Source organism: Centroberyx affinis, unplaced genomic scaffold, assembly GCF_046629955.1.
Source record: "Centroberyx affinis isolate AG114_WGS23_722 - 3 ecotype Tasmania unplaced genomic scaffold, CSIRO-AGI_Caff_v1 ptg002030l_1, whole genome shotgun sequence".
NCBI classification, from domain to species: domain Eukaryota; kingdom Metazoa; phylum Chordata; class Actinopteri; order Beryciformes; family Berycidae; genus Centroberyx; species Centroberyx affinis.
Window position 1 is genome coordinate 703,375 of NW_027280367.1, and position 20,966 is coordinate 724,340.

At 42.4% G+C, this 20,966-nt stretch overlaps 1 protein-coding gene across 1 annotated transcript in view; it reads right to left on the minus strand.

The window, feature by feature from the left end:
- LOC139654065 (neurexin-3b-like) overlaps window positions 1-20,966 on the minus strand; it is a 263,211-nt gene that overhangs the window by 50,557 nt on the left and 191,688 nt on the right. The window contains 1 exon segment of the mRNA XM_071531088.1: window positions 16,799-16,980. Within this exon segment, the coding sequence (XP_071387189.1) occupies window positions 16,799-16,980 (182 nt within the window).

Consider the following 20,966-nt stretch of genomic DNA (forward strand, 5'->3'; position numbering starts at 1 on the left):
TTATGTGGCTTTTTAGGATTCTAATTGCGTGCGTTTGAACGTGATGGTTGCTGATAAATGCAGCGATGGTGTGTATGCAAAGTGGTGGAGGTGAGTGATGTGATGCCAAATCTGGCGTTTGTACGCATTTTAATTTGTCATAGAGAAACAGCATGAATATGTGTCAGAGAGAGAAGCAGCAGATATACACTACCAGTGAAAAGTTTGGACACACCTGATTAAATGCATTATGTTTTTCATTATCTTAAAGCCATTTTGATCTAAAGGCTTATGCTTACATGCTTGAAATTTGTTACTTAGACAAATATAAACAGTGAAGTTGACGTATGTGTGTTGATGCCTTTCCAAAGCCTTTGCCTATCCATCAAGGCAAAGCATGGCTACTTTAAAGAATCTAAAATATAAGATAGTTTTGATTTAACACTTTTTTCATAGATTTGATGTCTTAACTATTAATCTAAAATGTGGAAAATAGTATAAATAAAGAAAGATGTGGGGTGTCCAAACTTTTGATTGGTAGTGTAGGTAGATACATAGGCACCTATATATCTATATCTATATCTATATTTATATCTATATCTACTGTATATCTATATCTATATCTCTATCTATGGGGAGATAGCAGAGAGATACATGGGAGTATAGAGGACAAGACAGTGAGTGAGAGAAAGTGACAGATATATTGTCTATCTTGGGAGACAGTGGGAGGTTGTTTTCAAATGTCACAGTGACTCTCAAGGTCTGTCCCAGGTTGGTATGTCTGGCTGCTCCCAAACAATACTGCAGATAAAAGACCGCTCACTGTGTCACACAGATACAGGAAAGTACACACACACACACACGCACACACACACACACACACACACACACACACACACACACACACACACACACACTCGGCCTCTGACACCTTGTCCCCTTGCACACTCCGGAAACATCCACTCAATACTAAAGACCATCTTTGGAAGGGGTGGAGACAAACACACACACTCTGAAATGTCAATTTCAAGATGTGTGTGAGAGGATCTAATTTCTTTGGTAAACTCAAGCGAGAGTTTGGGTGTGAGAGGGCGCCATTTCAAAGCAAGGGACTATCACCATCCGGAATAGGTTTCATTTCAAATACAAAGTCAATTTTCTCGAGGTCTCTCCACAGACACGTCTTCACAATTTACCAAAGTTTGCTTTTTTTTCAAAGAATAAGTAGGAGAAAGAAAGAGAGAAAGTGTTACAGGCAGCGCAGCCTTGACAAAAAACATGCATAGCTGCAGAGGTTTTCAAAGGCAATTTCCCCTTCGCTAATGTAGTGTGAGGTAGGCGTACTCCAAAGGAATTGGGGAGACAGAGGCTTGTTCATGCATGGACTCCTGTGTGCATAATCTCAATCAAAAGCCACAAAGCAAAGACAATGAGGCAGTGAATAGTTCAGATGGCTAGTCCTGCCTTCTCTAAAGACCTAAACAATCTTCAACAGAGAGAGAAAGAGGGAGAGAGAGACAGGGAAAGAAGAGCTGCATCGTGAGCACAGAGAATGAAAACAACACCTCCTGCTGCTTCCTTCCCCATCTGCGTTCGCCACAGTGGAGCAAACATTACTCTACTCTCTCTTTCTCTGCGCCCCCCCACCCCACCCCACCGACAACACCACCATCTTCTTCTACCAAAGCTATACAAAAACTTGGTGCTGCCTCCTTCCCTTTGCCAGATGCTGTGGAGACTCGGGGCCCAGTTGGGCGCAGTGGGTGACTGTCATTTAGAGCCCGCTGTCGGATGAGTTTATCTGTCATAGAAGGCATCCTTCCACCACCGCCCCTGAAGGGAGATTAGACACACTGCGCTGACTCTCTCTCTCTCTCTGTTTTTCCTCTCTCGCCATATCCTCCCTTTATCCTTTCCTCTCTCTTTCCCCCCATTGTCTGTTGCTCTCTCCCTATCAACATTTTCCCCTCTCTCTCTCTCTCTCTCTCTGTCCTCTCTCTATCTCTTCCTCTCTACCGCTCCCTCCTCCCTCTCCCTCCCTCTGTCTATTTGTCAGTATGCGCTCCACTGAGGCAGGACTGTGAACAGGTTACAGTAGTCGAGAGGGGAGGTCCACCAGGATCAGCCACGTGAGGCACAGATGGGCCACCTTGTCCAGTCAGCAAGAGTGTTGACACAGGTTACAGCATAAAAATGCACATGGTGTATTTCAATCTTTTTTTTTCCCACGGTTGTTGACAACCTAGCAAAATAATGCCAGATAATGCTTTATATAATGTCAAAAACACATTGCTGTCAATGTCAAAATCAATCTTTTTTTCTCTCAGTTTCTGAACAGTTGCCTTTGCAGGCCACACAATTTCTGCAGGGCATTCATAGTGTAACCTGACTTTCTTGAGCGTATTGCCACTAGCTTTCCCCTACAGTGGCTAGGATATTTAAAACTTGTCAAAAAAAATACAACTGAAAAATAATACTGTGTACAGTTATACAGTAATTGCACATATGCTACTATTGACAAACTAACTATAGTGTCTGTGGACAGAAGAAGCTCATGTAAAATAAGGTAAAATCTTGGTTTAATGTCATTCCTTCCAGCACTGCAGAAGACATTTTTCATAGTGAGTCTTATAATTAGAGTGTTATCCAGTTTGTACCATCCCCCAAGTGGCAGCATTGGCACACTGGAGGAGAATGCCCCTTGGAGGCTTTTCCATGCAAAAGCATATGTAATGAGTCATGAGCTCCCTGTCCGCTCCAAATGACTTTAATTGCTGTCCAGGCAGAAGCCTGCTGGAAAATGGCCAACACATGCGCAGGTCAGGGCCATTCAACTGCTGGGCACATCAGAAAATAACCATATGTTATCTTCCCAAAACATAAATGCAGCTGCATTTTGTGTATGCCAAGAATGACCATTTATCAAATACTCTATGAGCATGAATGCTCTCATCAGGGAGAAAGAAATGTATAATGAAAGGAAAAAAACACAGTCCAGTAACACTGTATTTTCTATCACAGTTCGGGTGAAAACGCCAACCTTTAAAATAAGTGTTTAAAACATTCATGACATTTTGATGTATCTTCATATCCTTTGGTAAAGATCAGAGTTGGAAAGAAGTAGTCAAGCCATGAAGAAAGTCAAGCCAGTCGAAACTCGTCCTTCATCTCCTTTCTCTTCCTTGGCCATTCCAGCATGTTCCAGCAAGACATGAATGATTAAAACATAATGTGGGGAAGATGAATTAACCATGTGCTCCTCTTCATCTTTCAAACCAACTTAATCAAAGGGGTCTTGTGAAGTCCAGAGGAGAGAGGGGAGGAGAAGTTAGGGGGTCAGGAGAGTAGGGCTGTCACAATACTAGAATTTCTAACTTCGATACAATACCCAGGAAAATATCGACATGCAATACCATTTTCGATACCACGGGGGAAAAAAAAGGAATGTTCAATCTTTTCAATGACCGCCGTCATTTGCTCTTTTTTATTGAGGGGAGTGAGCTTATACTGCACAAGCATGTGAAACATCATATTGCCTCCTGGCCTCTGCAGCATAGACTGTAAGCAACTAAGCAAAAAACACAGACACAGAGACCCAAACTAGTCCCTTAATATCCGACAACGCAGGGGGAAATCCCGGTGCAAATGAGACAGATGGACGGACAGACAGACAGATACACGCTTCTCCATAACGTAGGCCCGATGAAACTCATCAAAACTTTGCACTTACACAGCAGATTACCCTGCTCTACTCATCTGCCTATCAGAACACTTTCAGCTTGTTGAAGCAACAGATACCCACCAATGATAGGGAAAAATCAGCAGGGCTAGAGTTAGTGGATTATTATTGACAGAATGATTTTAATCGGACATTTCAAAGTCCGGTCGAGCCTTCTGACTGGGCCCAGACAATGCATCTGAAAACTGGACAGTCCGGTCGAAAACCGGGCATCTGGCAAACCTACTTGATAACGTTAGCTAGCTCTGTAGCTAACGTTAAAACTAAACTAAACTAAACTTTACTAAACTAAAACGGATGATGTGCAGGGTACGTTAACGTTTATGATAAATGTTTAATGCTTCAGTGATGTTGAAACGGGAGCTTTCGCTAACCTCTCGAAATTCTTTATATAGACTGGCGTGTCGGTCCTTAAGGTGCTTCGCCAAGTTTGACGTGTTGCCCCCCTTCGTCTGCACCACTCTGTAGCATTGTTTGCTGACTGAGGCAACAACCCAGCTGACTTCTACTAGTGAGAGGAGGGGCTGTGGGCAGCGGTGCAGGGTATGTGTGTGTGTGTGTGTGTGTGTGTGTGTGTGTGTGTGTGTGTGTGGCTAGTGGAGGCGGAAAAATAATATGTTTGATTTTTCATTAAGAGAAAGCACTGCTGGTATTGATACTGTAGTAACTGCACCCACACCGTCATTGTCATCACACATGTGGAAGGGCCTTGCATCCTGTGTGAGCCTCGTCCCTGATAACGGATCAGGAAGGTGGTTGGAAAGTGGTTGGATCGTAAAGGAGGCCACTGACCTCTATTCACTCACTCACTAAATCACTCCATTTTCACTCTTCATGGATGGTACCAAGAAACAGACTCGGTAAACAACCGTAAAACACCAACACCCAGCCTGTCTCTGAGGAGCCCCTAGGCGCCAGAGAGTCTGAAGTGACACCCACTGGAATGTGTCCAAAATCAGAAGAAATCTTTGATACAGACTCATGAAACCTTGGGTATCACATTGTGGTGGACTCTAATGTATATGTCTAATTTTATGTGTAACTGTGATGTTTTATATAATAGTTATTTGCATTATTCAATTTCTTTATCTTTACATGGGGCTTAGATAGCCATGTTTGATATTAAAGTGTTCAGGAATTTGTGCTGAGTTTAATAATGTTAATGTTACGACGGTGAATTATATTGGACAGATCTGGGAACCAAAATTAGGGTTTCATGCATATGTAATGAGCCGTAACACTAGACATGCCAGCCCACGCACACACCCCTCAACTGATCACAACAAAACCAAACACACACATTTCCAATGCGGATTTCATGCACTTTACGTGGTCGTGACACGTGTGCTAACGGAGTCTGACAACAACTTTGTTCCAAAGTTTGTCTCCAAAGACAGACTCAACTCCATCATCATCACAAACCAAGTTAGAAAGCCTGTTTCATCCTAAACAGTGAAGAGAGCCTTGCTGCCTTGCCTGTCTGCCTGACAAATACACACCACACACACACCAGCACGGTGTCTGTGTGTCCTGCCTGCTACGACCTCGCTATCAGCTATCCTGCTGAGTTTAACTCTGAAGAATCATCGGCACCTCCAGAGTGGGTCGGCGTTAGCCTTGAGAGACCCATAGCCCTGTCCAGCAGCCTGCGTGCTCCAGCCTGCGTGCTTCACCCTGCTGCGGCCTGCTGAGATCAACTGAACAGACGTCGGATCTTCATCCTCCAGCACCTCGTCGAGCCGAGACTCCTCACAGCCTCCCGGCCTCAGCGTGCTTCATCTCCCTCATCGTATGTACTGATCACTGTCCGCTGGGCATCATATCATACATCACACATAGCTATTCCATTACATTCACACTTCACACACATATCACACACTTTATTACGGCTCCCTATAGTTATAGTAACCATTCAGTTATTCAAAGATTCATTTGAGTCAGTTTTCCTGATAGTTATACTGTCGCCCCTTTATTCCTATCTTGCTGACTCATGTCTTCCACTGCTCATCTTCCATGATTGTGTCTGCTAAAATATTGGTTTAATTATCAGTGTTGTATATTCACATGATCATCTATTCCTATTGCCATTGATTCATCACAATTCATAGGTATACCTCTTGTATATACTGTTCTATATTCACTTGTATTTACCTGATTATTGAGTGTGCTTTAGTTTAGTAATAAATATATTATTGCATAAAGTCACCTCCTGTGCTCATTGTGTGGGTTTAAATTCAAACATGCAGAGAATTCACTCCTTCAGATGAGACCTGTTGATGTTGTCTGTTATCTGGTGCCCCGTTCTTAATTCTCATTGAAGCTAACTCTAAATTATATTGATATCAGACACCATTAATACCTACCACCACTACAATACTGTTGCAAATGAGTATTGTATCCATTTACATTTTTTAGTATCGATACTTATCAAAGTATCGATACTTTTGACAACCCTACAGGAGAGTTGTGTTTCCCCTCCATGTCAAGCATCTTAACATCTGTCACCTTTGTGCTGACTCACCCTGTCATGGCTGCGGGCGTCGATCCTGCGGGCGTTGACCCTCTTCAGTCGATGACTGAAAAGGGTCATCAGGCGAGGACTGATTTAACAGCACTCTCTCTGGACACGTACATGCATACACACACACACACACGACCATACTGCATCTGTACTGCGTCTTCTATTGATTTTGTTCCATGATCCCTGACCCTAACCTTACCTTTTACCACTATATTGGCATGCATAACCTAAAAGGAAAAACCCACTCTAAAACACTTCAACACTGTTCAAAACATCTTCAGCGTATCTTTCTTTTCTGGTACAAATTTGTTGTTTGGTGGTGTATTTTTCCAAGTCTTGGTTAACTGGCCAAATGTAAGCAATCTAAAACATCAATGGTAAATGTCAGGTTTTGCTGTCAGTCCTGCAGAATCAAAGAAGGAGAGCTCCTTTCTAGACGCACCATTTTGTACCGACGTTCAACAACCATGCAGGGAGAAATCCATCGTAGGAGAGGCAGAGAGACCAATTTCTCTACTGACAGTGGCTTCAATAGACCAGAATGCAATGCAGCCACATGACATGTTGAGTTTTAAGTAAGGGGTGCGACTCTCACTTTTTCTCAACGAGAAAAACTCACTCTCTTGCTCTTACTGTTACTATCACTAACGCTATCGCTCTCTCCACCTACATGTATAACCCACAGCTGAATGGAACAAGTTCAGGCATGTCTCTGGGAGGTGTCGAAAGGGATTATGGGAAATGTATAAAATCACTAACTGAAGTAGAAGTAGACGAGGCAGGTTCAGGATAAGTGCGTACAACAAAAAGGTAAAGTACATCACATCATCACAAAATAATGCCTGGAATGCATTGAACATCACAGATTGATGGATTTTGCCTTTCCTTAAACCTAACTTCTTATCTCCAACACACACACACACACACACACACACACACACACACACACACACACGCACATGCACACACACAACTCTGGGCTTCTCTGAGTTACGTGAAGTCTGTCTTCAGGATTAAGAGGTCATAACCTTATTGGCTGACTGTGGCGCCCAATCAGACTGGATTCTATAGGGGGCTATGGCCTCTGCAGAGACAGTTTCGACCTGACAGGAAATACGATGTGTGTGTATATGTGTGTGTGTGTGTGTGTGTATTGGAGAAGAAGGAGTGCTTTGGACAACCGGAGCTCACACTAAAAATAGAAAATTTGTTTTTCCACAATGGAGAGAGAGAGAGAGAGAGAGAGAGAGGAAATGGCGGAGGGCAGTGGCGGAGTAGAACAAGAGATGTGGAGATGGAAGACTTGGCTGTCATGTCCTTGGCCATCCGCCCCACTGCCTGCCCAGAATGTTTGAGGATCAATAAAACTCCAAGATACAGTCCATAACCTTCAGTGATTCAAAGCTTATAATAATTCTACGCAGCCATCCACCAGGAAATATTTTTCATCCCTATAGATTGGTTTTCTGATGATCCCAGCTTCGTATAAAAGTGATATATTCTTTTTTGTTTCCATGCCAATGGAGCTTTGTCATGGTGAGAGTCAATAAATGGAAGATTAAATAAATACAAACTTGAGCTCAGTAAAATGCACAGGTACTCAGTTTCACATTTTCGCTCCATCAGTGAAGGAGCTTTGCACTCCATTTTGATCCCCCCTTTTCTCTTTTTTTATCAGTGAGAGAAAGAAACTTCTTGCTGCTTTTTTACCAGCAGGTGCTTAATCCTCCATGAATACATTTGCAGTGTGTACATGTGTGTGTGTGTGTGTTGGTGTGTGTTGAGTGTGAGCCAATCTGCCACACCGTCGCTGATATTGAAAGCAGAAGATTTTTTTTCTTCTTTCCGCTAGATTTATTTTCTAATGTTGACGTTTATCACTTGAGCAGGCCCGCGATTCATCATTCCCCCCTTCTTGTCGATAATCCAAAAGGGAGTCAATTTGCTAAAATGTGATTCTCTTTCTTTTATTTGATTTCTCTCTCTCTTTCTCTCTCCCCCTCACTGTCTTTTTGTCCTGTGGCGTCTCAGGTGAGGGAGGGAAGAGGAGCAGAGTGGCTGTAACAGGGTAACACAGAGCCTTGCGGGGGGATTTAGGAGTGTCTTTGGAGCTGAGATGGCGCCTAGCCTCGTGTCTGCGATACGCCTCGATCGATCCCAAATCCCTCTGATCTTTCATTAGGTGCTCGTCACAAGCTGTCCCGCTCATCACTCAAACACACGCGCACCATAGCTGTCTAGAGCCGTGGCAAATAGAAGAAGTAAGAAAATGATGCCACTCCTGACTGAAGCGAGGTGTTTTGATCTCCGAGAAGCATCTGTCCCTGTCAAAACAACTGCAGCCACTTATAGAGAGAGTTACGCCTGGTTAGGACAAATATTGTGAAGAAATTCTGCTGCCTTTAGGAAAATAAGTTATCTAGCGACAGCAATGGAGCGGGGTTTCGGCGATAAAATGGCTGCCGCTGAAAACTGTGACGACCAGATTCTGCCCACAGTGAGTAAAAACCTCACCTCGACCGGGAGCTTCAGCATCGGGAGCCTTTTTCCAAACTGTAGCAGAATTCAAACCCGTCGGATCAACAGACCTACCAGCTACCGGCGCCCAATCTGGCCTATAGTATGAAAAACAATAGCGCTATGCCACTGTAGCAGAAAAAGAAAAAGAGAGAGAGATAAGAAAGAGAGAGAGAGATAAGAGAAAAGGGTGGGGGGGGGGGGGGGTGCAGCGTCACACAGAGAGAAAGAGAGGCAACACATAATTTGGAATTCACAGCCATTGCGCTTGTGTGCTGAGACATATCTGAGCCAAGTTTGTCTCTGATCCTGCTCTGAATTCTAAAATACCCCCATCTCTCTCTCCCTAACTCCTCTCCTCCCACCTCTTCTCATTCTTCTCCTCTTTCTCATTCAGCCTCTTGTATTTGTTCTACTTTTGGATATATATGATTCTCTCCCTCTCTCTCTCTCTCGCTCTCTCTCTCTCTCACTCGTCTTTTTCCTTCTGTCTGTCCCTTCATCACTCTGAGAATGGGATTCATGTCCCACCACAAAGCTGTGAAAACACAAGCATCCCCCAGAGGGGCGGCTGTCAAAGAGCAAGGAGAGGGAGAGGCACCCTGTTTGTTGTTTCTCATTGAATTTTTCATCTTAATCCATGAAATATACATCGCCAGAGGCTGGGGCCAGGGCCACGGACCACACGGGTATATTGTAATAATGTTGCACTGTTTGTCCAACTTGATCGGTTATTACTTGCAGCTGCGCTCCTGAAATGAGTGTTTGTGTGTGTGTGTGTGTGTGTGTGTGTGGAGGGGGTGTGTGTGTGTTGGAAGGTGTTAGGGCGTAGGGGGCTGCTAGATGTACCGTTCTCCCGAACTGCCTCGGGTTGACATGGATGACTGACAGACAGATGTCCCTTAAGAGCCCTCATATCATGTTTGGAGTGTCAGAGCCAGTGTACCGTGGTGTGAGCATTTGTTGAAAGAGCGTGTGTTTGTGTCCGTGTGTAAGTGTGTGTGTGTGTGTGTATGTGTGTGTGTGTGTGTGTTTATGTATGTATATGATAGTTGCAGAGAGAGAATAAGGGAGAGAGAGAGTGTGAGTGCTTGTGTAGCTGTGTTTGTGTGTATGCCTGCATGTGCCTTTGAGAGAACACAAGAGAAGCAGAAAGGCTTTCAAAAATGTGTGTGTGTGTGTGTGTGTGTGTGTGTGTGTGTGTATCTCTTTGTGCATGCCTATCTGCGTGGCATAAATCTTCAGTCAGAGCGAAGGTAGCTGCCAACAGTAATCAATTATTAATGACCCCAAGCACCAAACTCTTGACCTGCTTCCCTGATTATTCTCTATGTCAATTCACTGCCAAATACTTTATTACCACTGGAATTAATAATTAAAGGATCATTCTTTATTTTTTTCCTGTGCAATATTCAATGGGTTCTTTGGCCAGAAAGAGAAATTCGGTCAAAACAGACTTTTTAGGTTGTTCTATTCTGCGAGAATAGACGCTTTCCTAAAAATTCACAAGACTATTTTTCCTTTTTATTTATTTTTTATCTTCAAGCATGGCTTCTCCAGCTTTAGGAAAATGCTATCACATCATCTGGCTGAGATGGCTGTAAGAAAATGTTATGCACTCTTATGTACGATTGCCTTGTGTAATCCATCCATACTGTTAAAGCAGCAGCAGAGAAGTAGGTTACTGGGGAAGTTCTAGTTTTGCAGAATAACAACCTCAAAGTCAAATTACAGTCACATTCCGCCTTTAAGAACGAGGTGAAACCGAACTGCGTGGTTTGCTGCTCTCGTAAGCGCTACTCAAACATCAGCAACATGTAGTCACCATTAATCCTAAATGAATGGGAGTCATGGAGGGTAGCTTGAAATGTTTCCAAGTTGTGGCATAACCATCCCAATTAATAATCATAGGAGTGTGCTTCATAAGAATTATGAATCATACAACACTATGTCTTCTATGGCATCCATTCATAAGAGGAGACTTGCTGATATTTCTGTTGTGCCTACCAGGAAATCAAATCACCAATTCCAGTCTTACCTGGTTCTTAAACTGCTCTCGGGTCAAAGTACAATGTGAATATTCAATTTAAAAACAAACAAACATGAATTATCCTTTATGGTTATATAGTGAGCCCCCATTTCTCTTGTTATAAGTGCCAAGTATATAAAGATTTATTTCACACATCCGTGTCCACTCACCATCTGGTGGCTAGTATGCCGGTTATATTAAGACCAGTCTGCTGTGAAAAGCCATATGTCAAGAGTATCACACTCCAGGGTAGGTAGTGTTAATAAACTGGCATTAGATATCGACCTCAAAAGTAATAACCTGCACTGGTGCCAAAAATATTCTGTTATTATATGTTTTATTTTATTAGTTTAAATAATAATCATAGTGAAATAATGTAGTCTGGTGTGAAATGTAGAAAATGTAGAGAATGAGTTCACTTTTGCTGTTTAAAGAAATAGTTATTTATCAACAAAGTTACAATAATGCTGACTGTGTGTACTGCATGCAACTAGTTGTGAAACAGCTGCGAGGTATATTTTCCGAGCTCTTTATTTCCGTGGGGGGAATCAAATGTGGGAGGTAAGGAAATACAAAGTCAAATAAGAAGCTGTAATGTTATCAGAGGCCATGAGCCATAACCGCGATAATATCTATCTTTCTCTGCCGAGGCAGGGTAACTTGATAGAAGCAATACATTCCCGGCCATATACGCGCTGATGCACACAGGTACACATCAAACATCTTATATTAGGTCTGTCAGGGAAAGAGGGAGAGAGAGAGGGAGAGAGGGACGGAGGTGGGGAAACAGCCACTGTTAGACATAAACACAGACAAGCAGAAAAAGAGCTGATGGATGGATGGGGAAAGACAGGAATGAATGAACAAATGAATGAATGGATGGATGAATAAACAAACACATGAATGAACGGGTGAATAATGCATCTGCATCCCTGTATGTACATACAATATGTATATATGCATGTATGGATGTATGTATCCATGTAATGTATGTAAGCATGATAGATAGATGTAGTGTGGTATGGTCTGGAATGCAATATAATATTTACCATACAGGGCCACTCATCTCATTCCACATCTTATGTCTGAGTTCGCCCACTTGTCGGCACTAGGGTTTTCAATTATCTAGCCGCTGCACCTTTTCTGCCTCTGAATTAGCATGAGGGGGTAACTCAAGTGGGTAATGGGATTCTGTGTGCCATGGTTCCATTAGAAAAAGCCCAGCCTGATTGGCTGTTAATGTATGTATTTGAGAGACACATCGAAGATTCGAAAAATCCCCCGGGGTTGGAAGAGGAAGTGTGTTCATACATATGCTATATGTGTGCTAGTGGGAACAGAAGAAGAATATGGTGTGTGTGTGTGTGTGTGTGTGTGTGTGTGCAAAATCCTCCCAGAGCAGCATGGCTGACTGACATTCCTGCAGCTAGGGATTTTTCAAGGATAAAGGACAAGTGTCAGAATGTAGTTGTGGTTTGCTAGAATTCAAAAGTTTATTAGTCTAGTTAAACAAGTCAATTAAAAATACTCAGAACAATAGATTTTATTTGTCTATCTATCTATCTATCTATCTATCTATCTATCTATCTATCATACGATTGAACACATGATACTGGGCTCATGGTTCAATATTCTTATGATATTTTGAGCAAAATCTGACACAATTACGATCCCTTTTTATTTCTGAGGGAAAACAAAAGTTTTCTGTAAGTTAAATTACATTTTTTTTTACGACAAATAACAAATCACATTTAGACCAATATCATCCCCAAATAAGCCTGAAGATTAAAACACAAACGAACAAGCAAACAGAAAAGCAGTAAAGTATACATCTGTGCAACCAGGGAAATTTCTTACTTAATGCAAAGAGCTACGTTTTTAAGACCTCTGACACCATATTTTAGACTCAAATGCAACATTTAACAATATAGGCTACAGCTTTTCCCAATCATTGGTGTTTCAAACTGTTGATCTACTGGTCACAAGCTTGATTCTTTAACCATAAGCTACTGCTGGCCTCCATGTTATTTTTCCTTGAATATTGAGCAATATTCTCCAGTGTTTGAAAGTTCAGTCTTTACTGGGATAATTAGCTGTAATCTTTGCCTTCTATACAGTGACGTTACAGATTCTTTACCTTGGCACCTTTATTTGTCTTATTTGTGGAAAATCCTCTTGTTTTTTTCAACAAAAGTTTTTCCATCTCAGGGATAAGGTGGAGATGAGGTTCTGAAGGATTTCTATGTGTGTGTGTGTGTTTGTGTGTGTGTGTGTGTGTGTGTGTGTCTATATATGTGCGTGTTTGTGTGCTGAATTTTGGGTAATCTTCACCTGCAGTCATGTGCAGTCCCTGGCGAGAGACTGTGTGAGTCACGACCAGCACATCTAGCCCAAGGCTTAGAGTTTTTCTGTCATGGATTTAAGCACACACACACACACACACACACACACACGCACACACACACACACAGGGATGTGCACACACCTCACATACACACGCTGTGCTACTAATCACTGCAGTACTGCCTAAAGCCCCTGTTTCAAGTCACCTCACACTAAAAAGTCAGCTCTCACTTATTTCACCCATGATTCAATCATCTTTGATATTGATGATTTTCCTCACAGCTTTTAGCTTTACATTAGATTCAGATCATGCTTTAGTATATGCAACCTGAAACAGAACGAAGGGTCTGCTATTTGACTACAAGTAGGGCTGGGTATCGGTACTCGATACCTTTAAGGTATCGACTGAAATAACCCAGTACCAAGTAGTATCGAAACTTCTCCAGTCAAACTATACCTGCATTTGATACTTTTTGTACACGGATCTAGAAAAAAATGACTATTTGTATGGTTTTGATCGCAGCCAATGACCGCAAGCGTTCTTCGATTTAATGTGACATGTGATTGGCCCACTACTGCAGCAGCTACAGCCCATACAGTCTGTGGTGGTGAAGTCGAGCACGGTGTATGTGACGGAGTTGGCAGTTGAGTGTGCCGAGATGCCACCAAAACGTAAAAAAAATGGTATCGAATGAAGTACTCGGTATCACTTTAAGGGTACTGGTATTGGTACTGGTATCGTAATTTTTTAAACGATACCCAGCCCTAACTACAAGTCACCTGACTAGGATCCATGTCTGTTCTATGCTTTGTATTACTAGTCAGAACTGAGACACCAAATCAACTAGTCATTGAAATACCAGGATGAAGGATGGGAAAATGCTGTGCTCATCTCTGCAGATTACCCAAATTGCCCTTCACGTTTCAAAACAAGCATGATTTTGTTCTAGGCAGTTAAAATGTAAAGACTACAATCATCATTTTAATTCATGACTGCCAAACAAGCCGTGAGCTAATCACTGAGAAGAGAGAAAGAAAATGAGAGAGAGAGAGAGAGAGAGAGAGAGGAAGAGTAAAGAGGGGAGTCAGTGATTATGTCTCTCTCTGTCTGTTTTTCTCTGTGCCCTGGGCTTTGCATGTTTAAAAAAAAATGCCATGAACACCCATGTTTCATTTACAGAGTAAACTGCAAGCACAAGACACTTAAGTCAAAGTCATGGTCATTAAAAGTCATTCCATGCTCTCTGGTGGAGTTTTATTAAAAGGAGACTCTCATTAGGAAAAGCTAGCAGAGACACAAATGAAAGTCAGCATTTGCCTTGCATGCCATAAGATGTGAAACAAGAATCAGAGTATAGGACTGCAGAAATCAAACGATGGCCATGTCAACTCCCCTTTTGTTGACTCCGCAGTCTCATATATTCAGCTATTAAAGACCTTTAGTGTGGCCATGTAGTCTTTAGTGTGCTGATTCTAAAATAGCCACCTGCTAATGGCAAAGGCCAAGGTAATGGCCCTGGGCCTGATAAGACCTTTGGCTAGTCATATATTCAGAATCGGCAGCCGTAATTCCTTTAACCTTTTCTTCCAGATTCATTGCTAAACACAAGACGCTGACGGCGAAGACCTGACGTCTGTCATTAGGAGTTGTCTAATGACTTTTCGGAGGCGTGCAGACAGTCGGGAAGCTTTGTGTTCATTTGAAAAAGCATGTCTGTCACACACAAAATTTGTACAGAGAGCAAAGCTAATAACATGCCATCTTTGATATTCTAACTGCAAATTAGACAATACGGACATGGCGGTGGCCCTTTTAAAGATGCCAAATTCAATTGTTCAGTAAGAAAGTATAATGTGGGGCAAATGATGAGCTATGATCCAGATGCTACAAACACTGCAAAGGAGATTAAACATTGCTTTATTTTGCAACCAAATCCACCAAATCTCACAACTGAATATCCACTTAAGGTCTAGTGAATCATTTACTGGTGGGAAAAGTCCAGCTAGTTGCATTTTGTTACTGTCTAATTACAGTGTAATTGTAGAAAAAAGGAGCAGCAATCTGAAGTGCTATGATGTATGTTTTATAAAGGTTTTTGCCTAGTTATTTCATTATCTTTTAAGGGTGGAATCACTGAGTGTTATTAATAAATGAAACCCCAATGTTTGTACACCCTTGGCTGTCAATAAATCTTTAGAAATATTAGTAGTGCAATGTTACCCACACTGTGGAAAACCTACACTATGCTTGGATCACGCTGTTTCTCTGAATGAATTGGTGGAAGCTCCAGTTGCCTTTTCTAATAATAAATTCATTAGCACCATGAGACTGGGGGAATGAAGACATTCGCCGCCCAATGACTCGCAGCCAAATTACAAGAAATACCCAGCTTGGCTTGCTATGCTGGGATATGTAAAAAACAGAATTAAAAATGCATTCCTTTTCCTTCCTATCGAGGTTCCTGCAATTACCGAGCCAGTTACAGACATGGAGGGAGGTGTTTTCCACTCTCTATCTCTCTCTCTCTGTCTCTCTCTCTTAAGTGATTCAACATACTTTCTCACCTACACGCACATGCATACCAACACACAAACAAAACACACACACACACACACACACACACATACTGCACATATACAGTCACTCCTCTTCATACTGTAAAAAGCATCAAAAAAGTGCTTGCTGTTAGCCCTCATCTTGGCAGAGCAGATGGCTGGTTTTCAGCGCCACATGGCCGGCACTCAGGAGATGAGGGGAGCTCTTTAAGAAGAAAAAGACTTTCAATCTGCTTCAGCAACTGTAGCTCCTCCCCATCTTCGTCCTACTCCTCATCATCACATCCTTTTCAGCAGCAACGCCCTCCCAACACAATCGCCACACTGCCTTCATATACTGTACCTCTCAGCTCAGTGCAGCTCCAAGAGCTGGGATTTGATGTTCTGTATCTCGCCATTGTTGATGATTATGTAAATACTTTACGCTCATGTAAATAAGTCAACAACCACAAGGTCGTAAAGCTATATTATTAAGAAGCTGTATTGATGTACAGTTGACCGGCCAAGAATTCCAACTCATAGAACCCGCTTCTATCATGTTTTTCCAGTGTGTTGAAACACGCTGCATATGTATGGAGAGACACATTCATTATTCATGCTGGGAGTCAGTTCAAATGCGGTGAAGAAGCAGGGTTATTCTGAAAGAGGGCGGTGAGCAGAGACTTAGAGTAGGGGAGTAAGTTATCTGTAGGTTTTCTGGTTTTCTCTTTTATGGATCTGTACTGTTTGTATAATTCAGTTTTGGCATGATGGTTTGAATTTAGCCCGAAGACTGCAATAACTAAACCTTGAAGGATGATTCAGAGGTTTGTTTGCAGTCATCATCTTGACCGCGTATGCTTGTGGTTGTAACAGTACAAACATAGCAACGTTTACGGACTACAAGAAATGAGCTTGAATTGATTTATTATTATTCAGTTTATATTGGCAGCCTGGCTAAGACCAGAAAGCACAACTGTTCATAATTAGCTTGATCCACGAGTTTACCCCAAAACAAAGTCCTTACAAAGTGGGACTTCTGCAGACTGAATATGGTCCTGTGATGCTGAATGTTAAGTTTTGAATCAGATGTGTGTAGTGTGTGGTTGCATGGCCAACAGGCAGTAGTACTCACAATGTGGAGCATGATGTAGTCTCCCAGACGCGGGGCGCTGTCGATGCGGACCAGGATGCCGTCCTTGATGGTGGTGCTGAAGCCCACTGCCAGCCGGTCCGTCCGCGTGCTCGGCCTCTCGTTATTGGGCCACGTGTATGTGATCAGACCGCCTCCTTTACCGAAGATGTAGGTGGTGCCAGCTGTAGAAACAGAGGGAGTAAAAAGGACAGGAATTAGAGAGGGTAAAATATTTATAAAGTCTATGCTGTAGAACCATAGTCTAACTAGACACTGGGGAGCACAGGGTCATCGCCGACAAGACATTTTTCTGACAAACCAGATTCAAACTATTTCCATTAAAGGGTAAATCCAAATCCCCCTCAGCTACTTTGCCAACGGTACAATGTAATGGTGCCGAATTCTATTTTGGGGTTTTAATGGTATTCAGCCACCTCCACCTTTGGGTAGAAGTCAGCCGCTCCCCTGGCGCCATCTATGACCTATCCAGCTCTTAAATATAGCCCCTTTCCAGGGAATAACAGCCAGCATGGCCAGAAACGGATAAGTCTCCCAATCCTCATGTATTATACATGAGGACTGCAACCAAAGAACAAAGGCTGGCACAAGAAAGGAGAGAGGGAGGGGGGAGAAAAAAAATCGAAGAACCTTCGTCGGGTTTAATTTGACAAATGCAGTGCGGAAAAAAAGGGCAGCCGCCTCAAGACCAATGGGAGGAGAGAAATTCTCCATAACAAAAATTTCTCTCATTACACCAGCCACTATGTACTGTAGATCTGTGTCGGATTAGGGCCTCTGATTGGATCAAACTTGGCCCTGAGCCTCGGTAGCTGTAGAAGTTGTTTGTCTATTTCTTTTTTTTTTTTATCATCACATGGAACAGAAAAAAAAAAAGTTTCTCGAATGGTTGCAGGGTTGGATTCAATTCCAACTTTTGAATGCTCCCTGAGGTGTATCAGAATTAAAGCGTCAAAATCCTTGAGCAGCTTAGCCATCTCAAAAACAGTTAAGCACACATAATCAAGAGATCAAAGGCATTAGACCTACAGCAGATAGACTAAATCAATATGGGAGACAGAGGAGGCTACTGCGGCCTGAGGATACTGGAAAGCATTTGGCCTACCTTGGAGGCTAATGGAGGATTGCTAATGAAGTCCCTCAGTTCTTGCATCATCGTTATATTAATTCATTTTTTCTTTTGTTTACATCTTCTCTCTGCTTCCCTTTCTTACACATCTCTCTCCCTGCCTTTCTCTCTCCACCTCCTTCCTCTCTCTCTCTTCCTCTCCCAGTCACCTGAACATCTGTTTGGCCTTGTGATGGGTGCCCAGCTGTCTCGCTGTTTCCCCTATGAAGCGGCCAACAATCTGCTCTGTGGTCCATAATACCCTGGAGACTGCAAGAACATATGGACGAGAGAGAGAAAGAGAGAGAGAGAAGCTATCGACCAGATGAGTGTCTCTATTTGCCCTCAGGCACACAAACAGGTCTGCATATTACACACCTCAGGTGTCCGCAATGCCAACCACCAACTGAGGTCTTGTGTGCGATATGAAACGTATCTACCCAACCGAGGCAGCGTGAGCCTCACAACAATTGCTGCACTTCCATAGCAGATAAACAATCCATGCCATCCAACCCATCGGTATTACCAGAATATCATCTTTTAACTAACAAACAGTTTAACACCAATGTCACTCTCTATGATTTCATTGAGGGTTTTGTTCCTCGCAGAGTAACAATACAATAACATATCTGCTTCTCAATTATCTCGATGACATCTCAACAATTTAAGCTTTTCTTCGCATTATGTTTCACCTGCCTCAAACGAGCGAGATTCTCCCATGGCGTCGTGTCTGGCTGAAACCAAGGCCCTCATGCCATGGAGACAGCAGACAGCAGCCTCCAGCCAGGTTGCACCGGATCTGGCCCCGCTGTCTCATCGCCTCAAAGTTTCTCCTTGCCAAAAAGAGTTCAGGCAGACTTGGGATCAGTTTCCCCGGCAAATGAGCAAACTTTGCCTATCTCATCTAACACACACTCTTTTTTTCTGGAGGGGATGACGATGATGAGCGGCAAAGATACAAGCACCCCGGGGAGCCAATTATCACATTGAGGAGATTTGCTTAGTGTATCAAGAAGACAATGTTCAGTATGTAACACACACAGGCGACCACATGCACACACACGCGCATACACACACACACACACACACGCACACACACACGCAGGCGGATAGAGGCAGAGATGCACATCTTAATGCTCACACACTGCACAAACACACACACATACACACACACACACACACACACTCATACACAAACACATGATGCTTTTTCACATACAATCACGCGAGGGTGATTATCTACACAAGTACAGACTTGAGAGAGAGAACCCGTGATAGCAGAAATGTAGCACATTTCCCTAACAACCTGCTGAGCACAGACTACATTGCCTATATTTCCACACAGAGAGGAAGTCCACTGCATAATTCATACATTCACTGCAAAAATGATGGTAAAACTACCAAGTGTGGCATAATTTTGGATACTCATCTGAAAGACATTGCGGGAGAGTGGAAACTGTATGGCTGGATGGCAACAGTGGAACAAATGGAGAATCCTGGTGGCTAAGCCAAACACTCAAGGTCAAGTGTTTTTATGTATCTGAATAATTTCAACACAGAGCAGAAGGGCTCTTCTAAGTGACAGGGCTTTTCCACTCAAGTGAGGATGTAAGGAGGCCCAAAATAATTTAATTTCCAGCGATTTTGTTAGGAGACTAATTAGATGAAAGTGAGGGTAAGCAATGGCATATTTTAACATTAGCATATTTAGCATATTTTAGCATGCATACTCTCAGTTACTCCAATTTACAGTTCCTTGGGCCCTAAAGTGGACCCCCAGACTACTAATCAACAGTAGTCTTTCCAAGGTTTTTCACCAGGTATTCAAAACTAGCTTAGCTAAAACATAATGTATAAAGGAAAATATTTAGGCCGGAGCATTTTTTTTCTCTTACATTGGCTTACAGCGCTACAGCTAATGCAGATTCCACATTAGCACACAGACATCTTGTTATCACTTTGACAAAAACCTTTTAAACGTCATGTCTAATTAAGAGTCTAAAGAGTATATATTGCAAAAACTAATGTGTCATTAAATAACTTGCCTTCATTAATAAGACATAATATAGATAGAAGAAAGGGAACTCTGCAACAGAGGGTGCCATGGTGACGGGATTTTACACCTTTATCAGCATGGTTTGCTTGGCGACACAGTGATAATGACTGTGAAAGCTGAGGACATCGACCCCGACAAATAGATTCACACCAAAGCTATTAGTTAAAAGCAACCCACTTGTTTCTCTGCTTCTTGACACCAGTCTGTGAAAGTCCTCTTCACGGTTTGCTCTAGTTTTTAACCATTCCTGTCAATTATTTGATGTGCCCCCTTCCTTGCTCTCTTGTAATTACCATAGTCATTTTTTCTGCTGTTGTGGTCATTGTGGACATTCTCTCAGACATGGACAATAACTAGGAGGACCTGGTTGTCAGTGTTGCTTACAAGGCTGAAATGTCAAGGTATAAAACGGCAAAAATGCTGCATTCAACATACATGGCTTTGCTATTTTCAGAGCTATGAACCCCTGGTGAAAAGCCAACTCTAGGGAAAATATCATCAAAGGAATCAAATCTACAAACAGATTACTGCACAAGATGTTATTTTGGTGGATCAGAAGGGACTTTCATCTCCATCTTTGAATAATGCAATCTTGTCATGGCCAGTGGGTATTGGAGAGAGGCCATTTGAAATCTAATTGTAGCATATGGGCACTCCATTGATTTGTGAGTGAAGGGATGGGAGATAGGAAACCTTTGAAAAGAAAGAATGGCCAACACTGATCTATTATCTTATGTTATTTTACATGCTCATTCTTCGATGAAACACAACATAAAATATTAAAAGAATTATTAATGTTGTTCGACAGTGACAAAAAATGAAAATAAATCAAAATCCCTGTAAATGAGCCTTCTAAATCTATGGGGAGTGAAGCTATGATATAAAGGCTTTTGCATTTCCCTCCAGTGTTTCAGTGATTCATTGCATCTGCAGTGTGTCTCTGTTTAGAGACAAATCGTAGATGAGAGACTAGGTCAAGGCCTTGG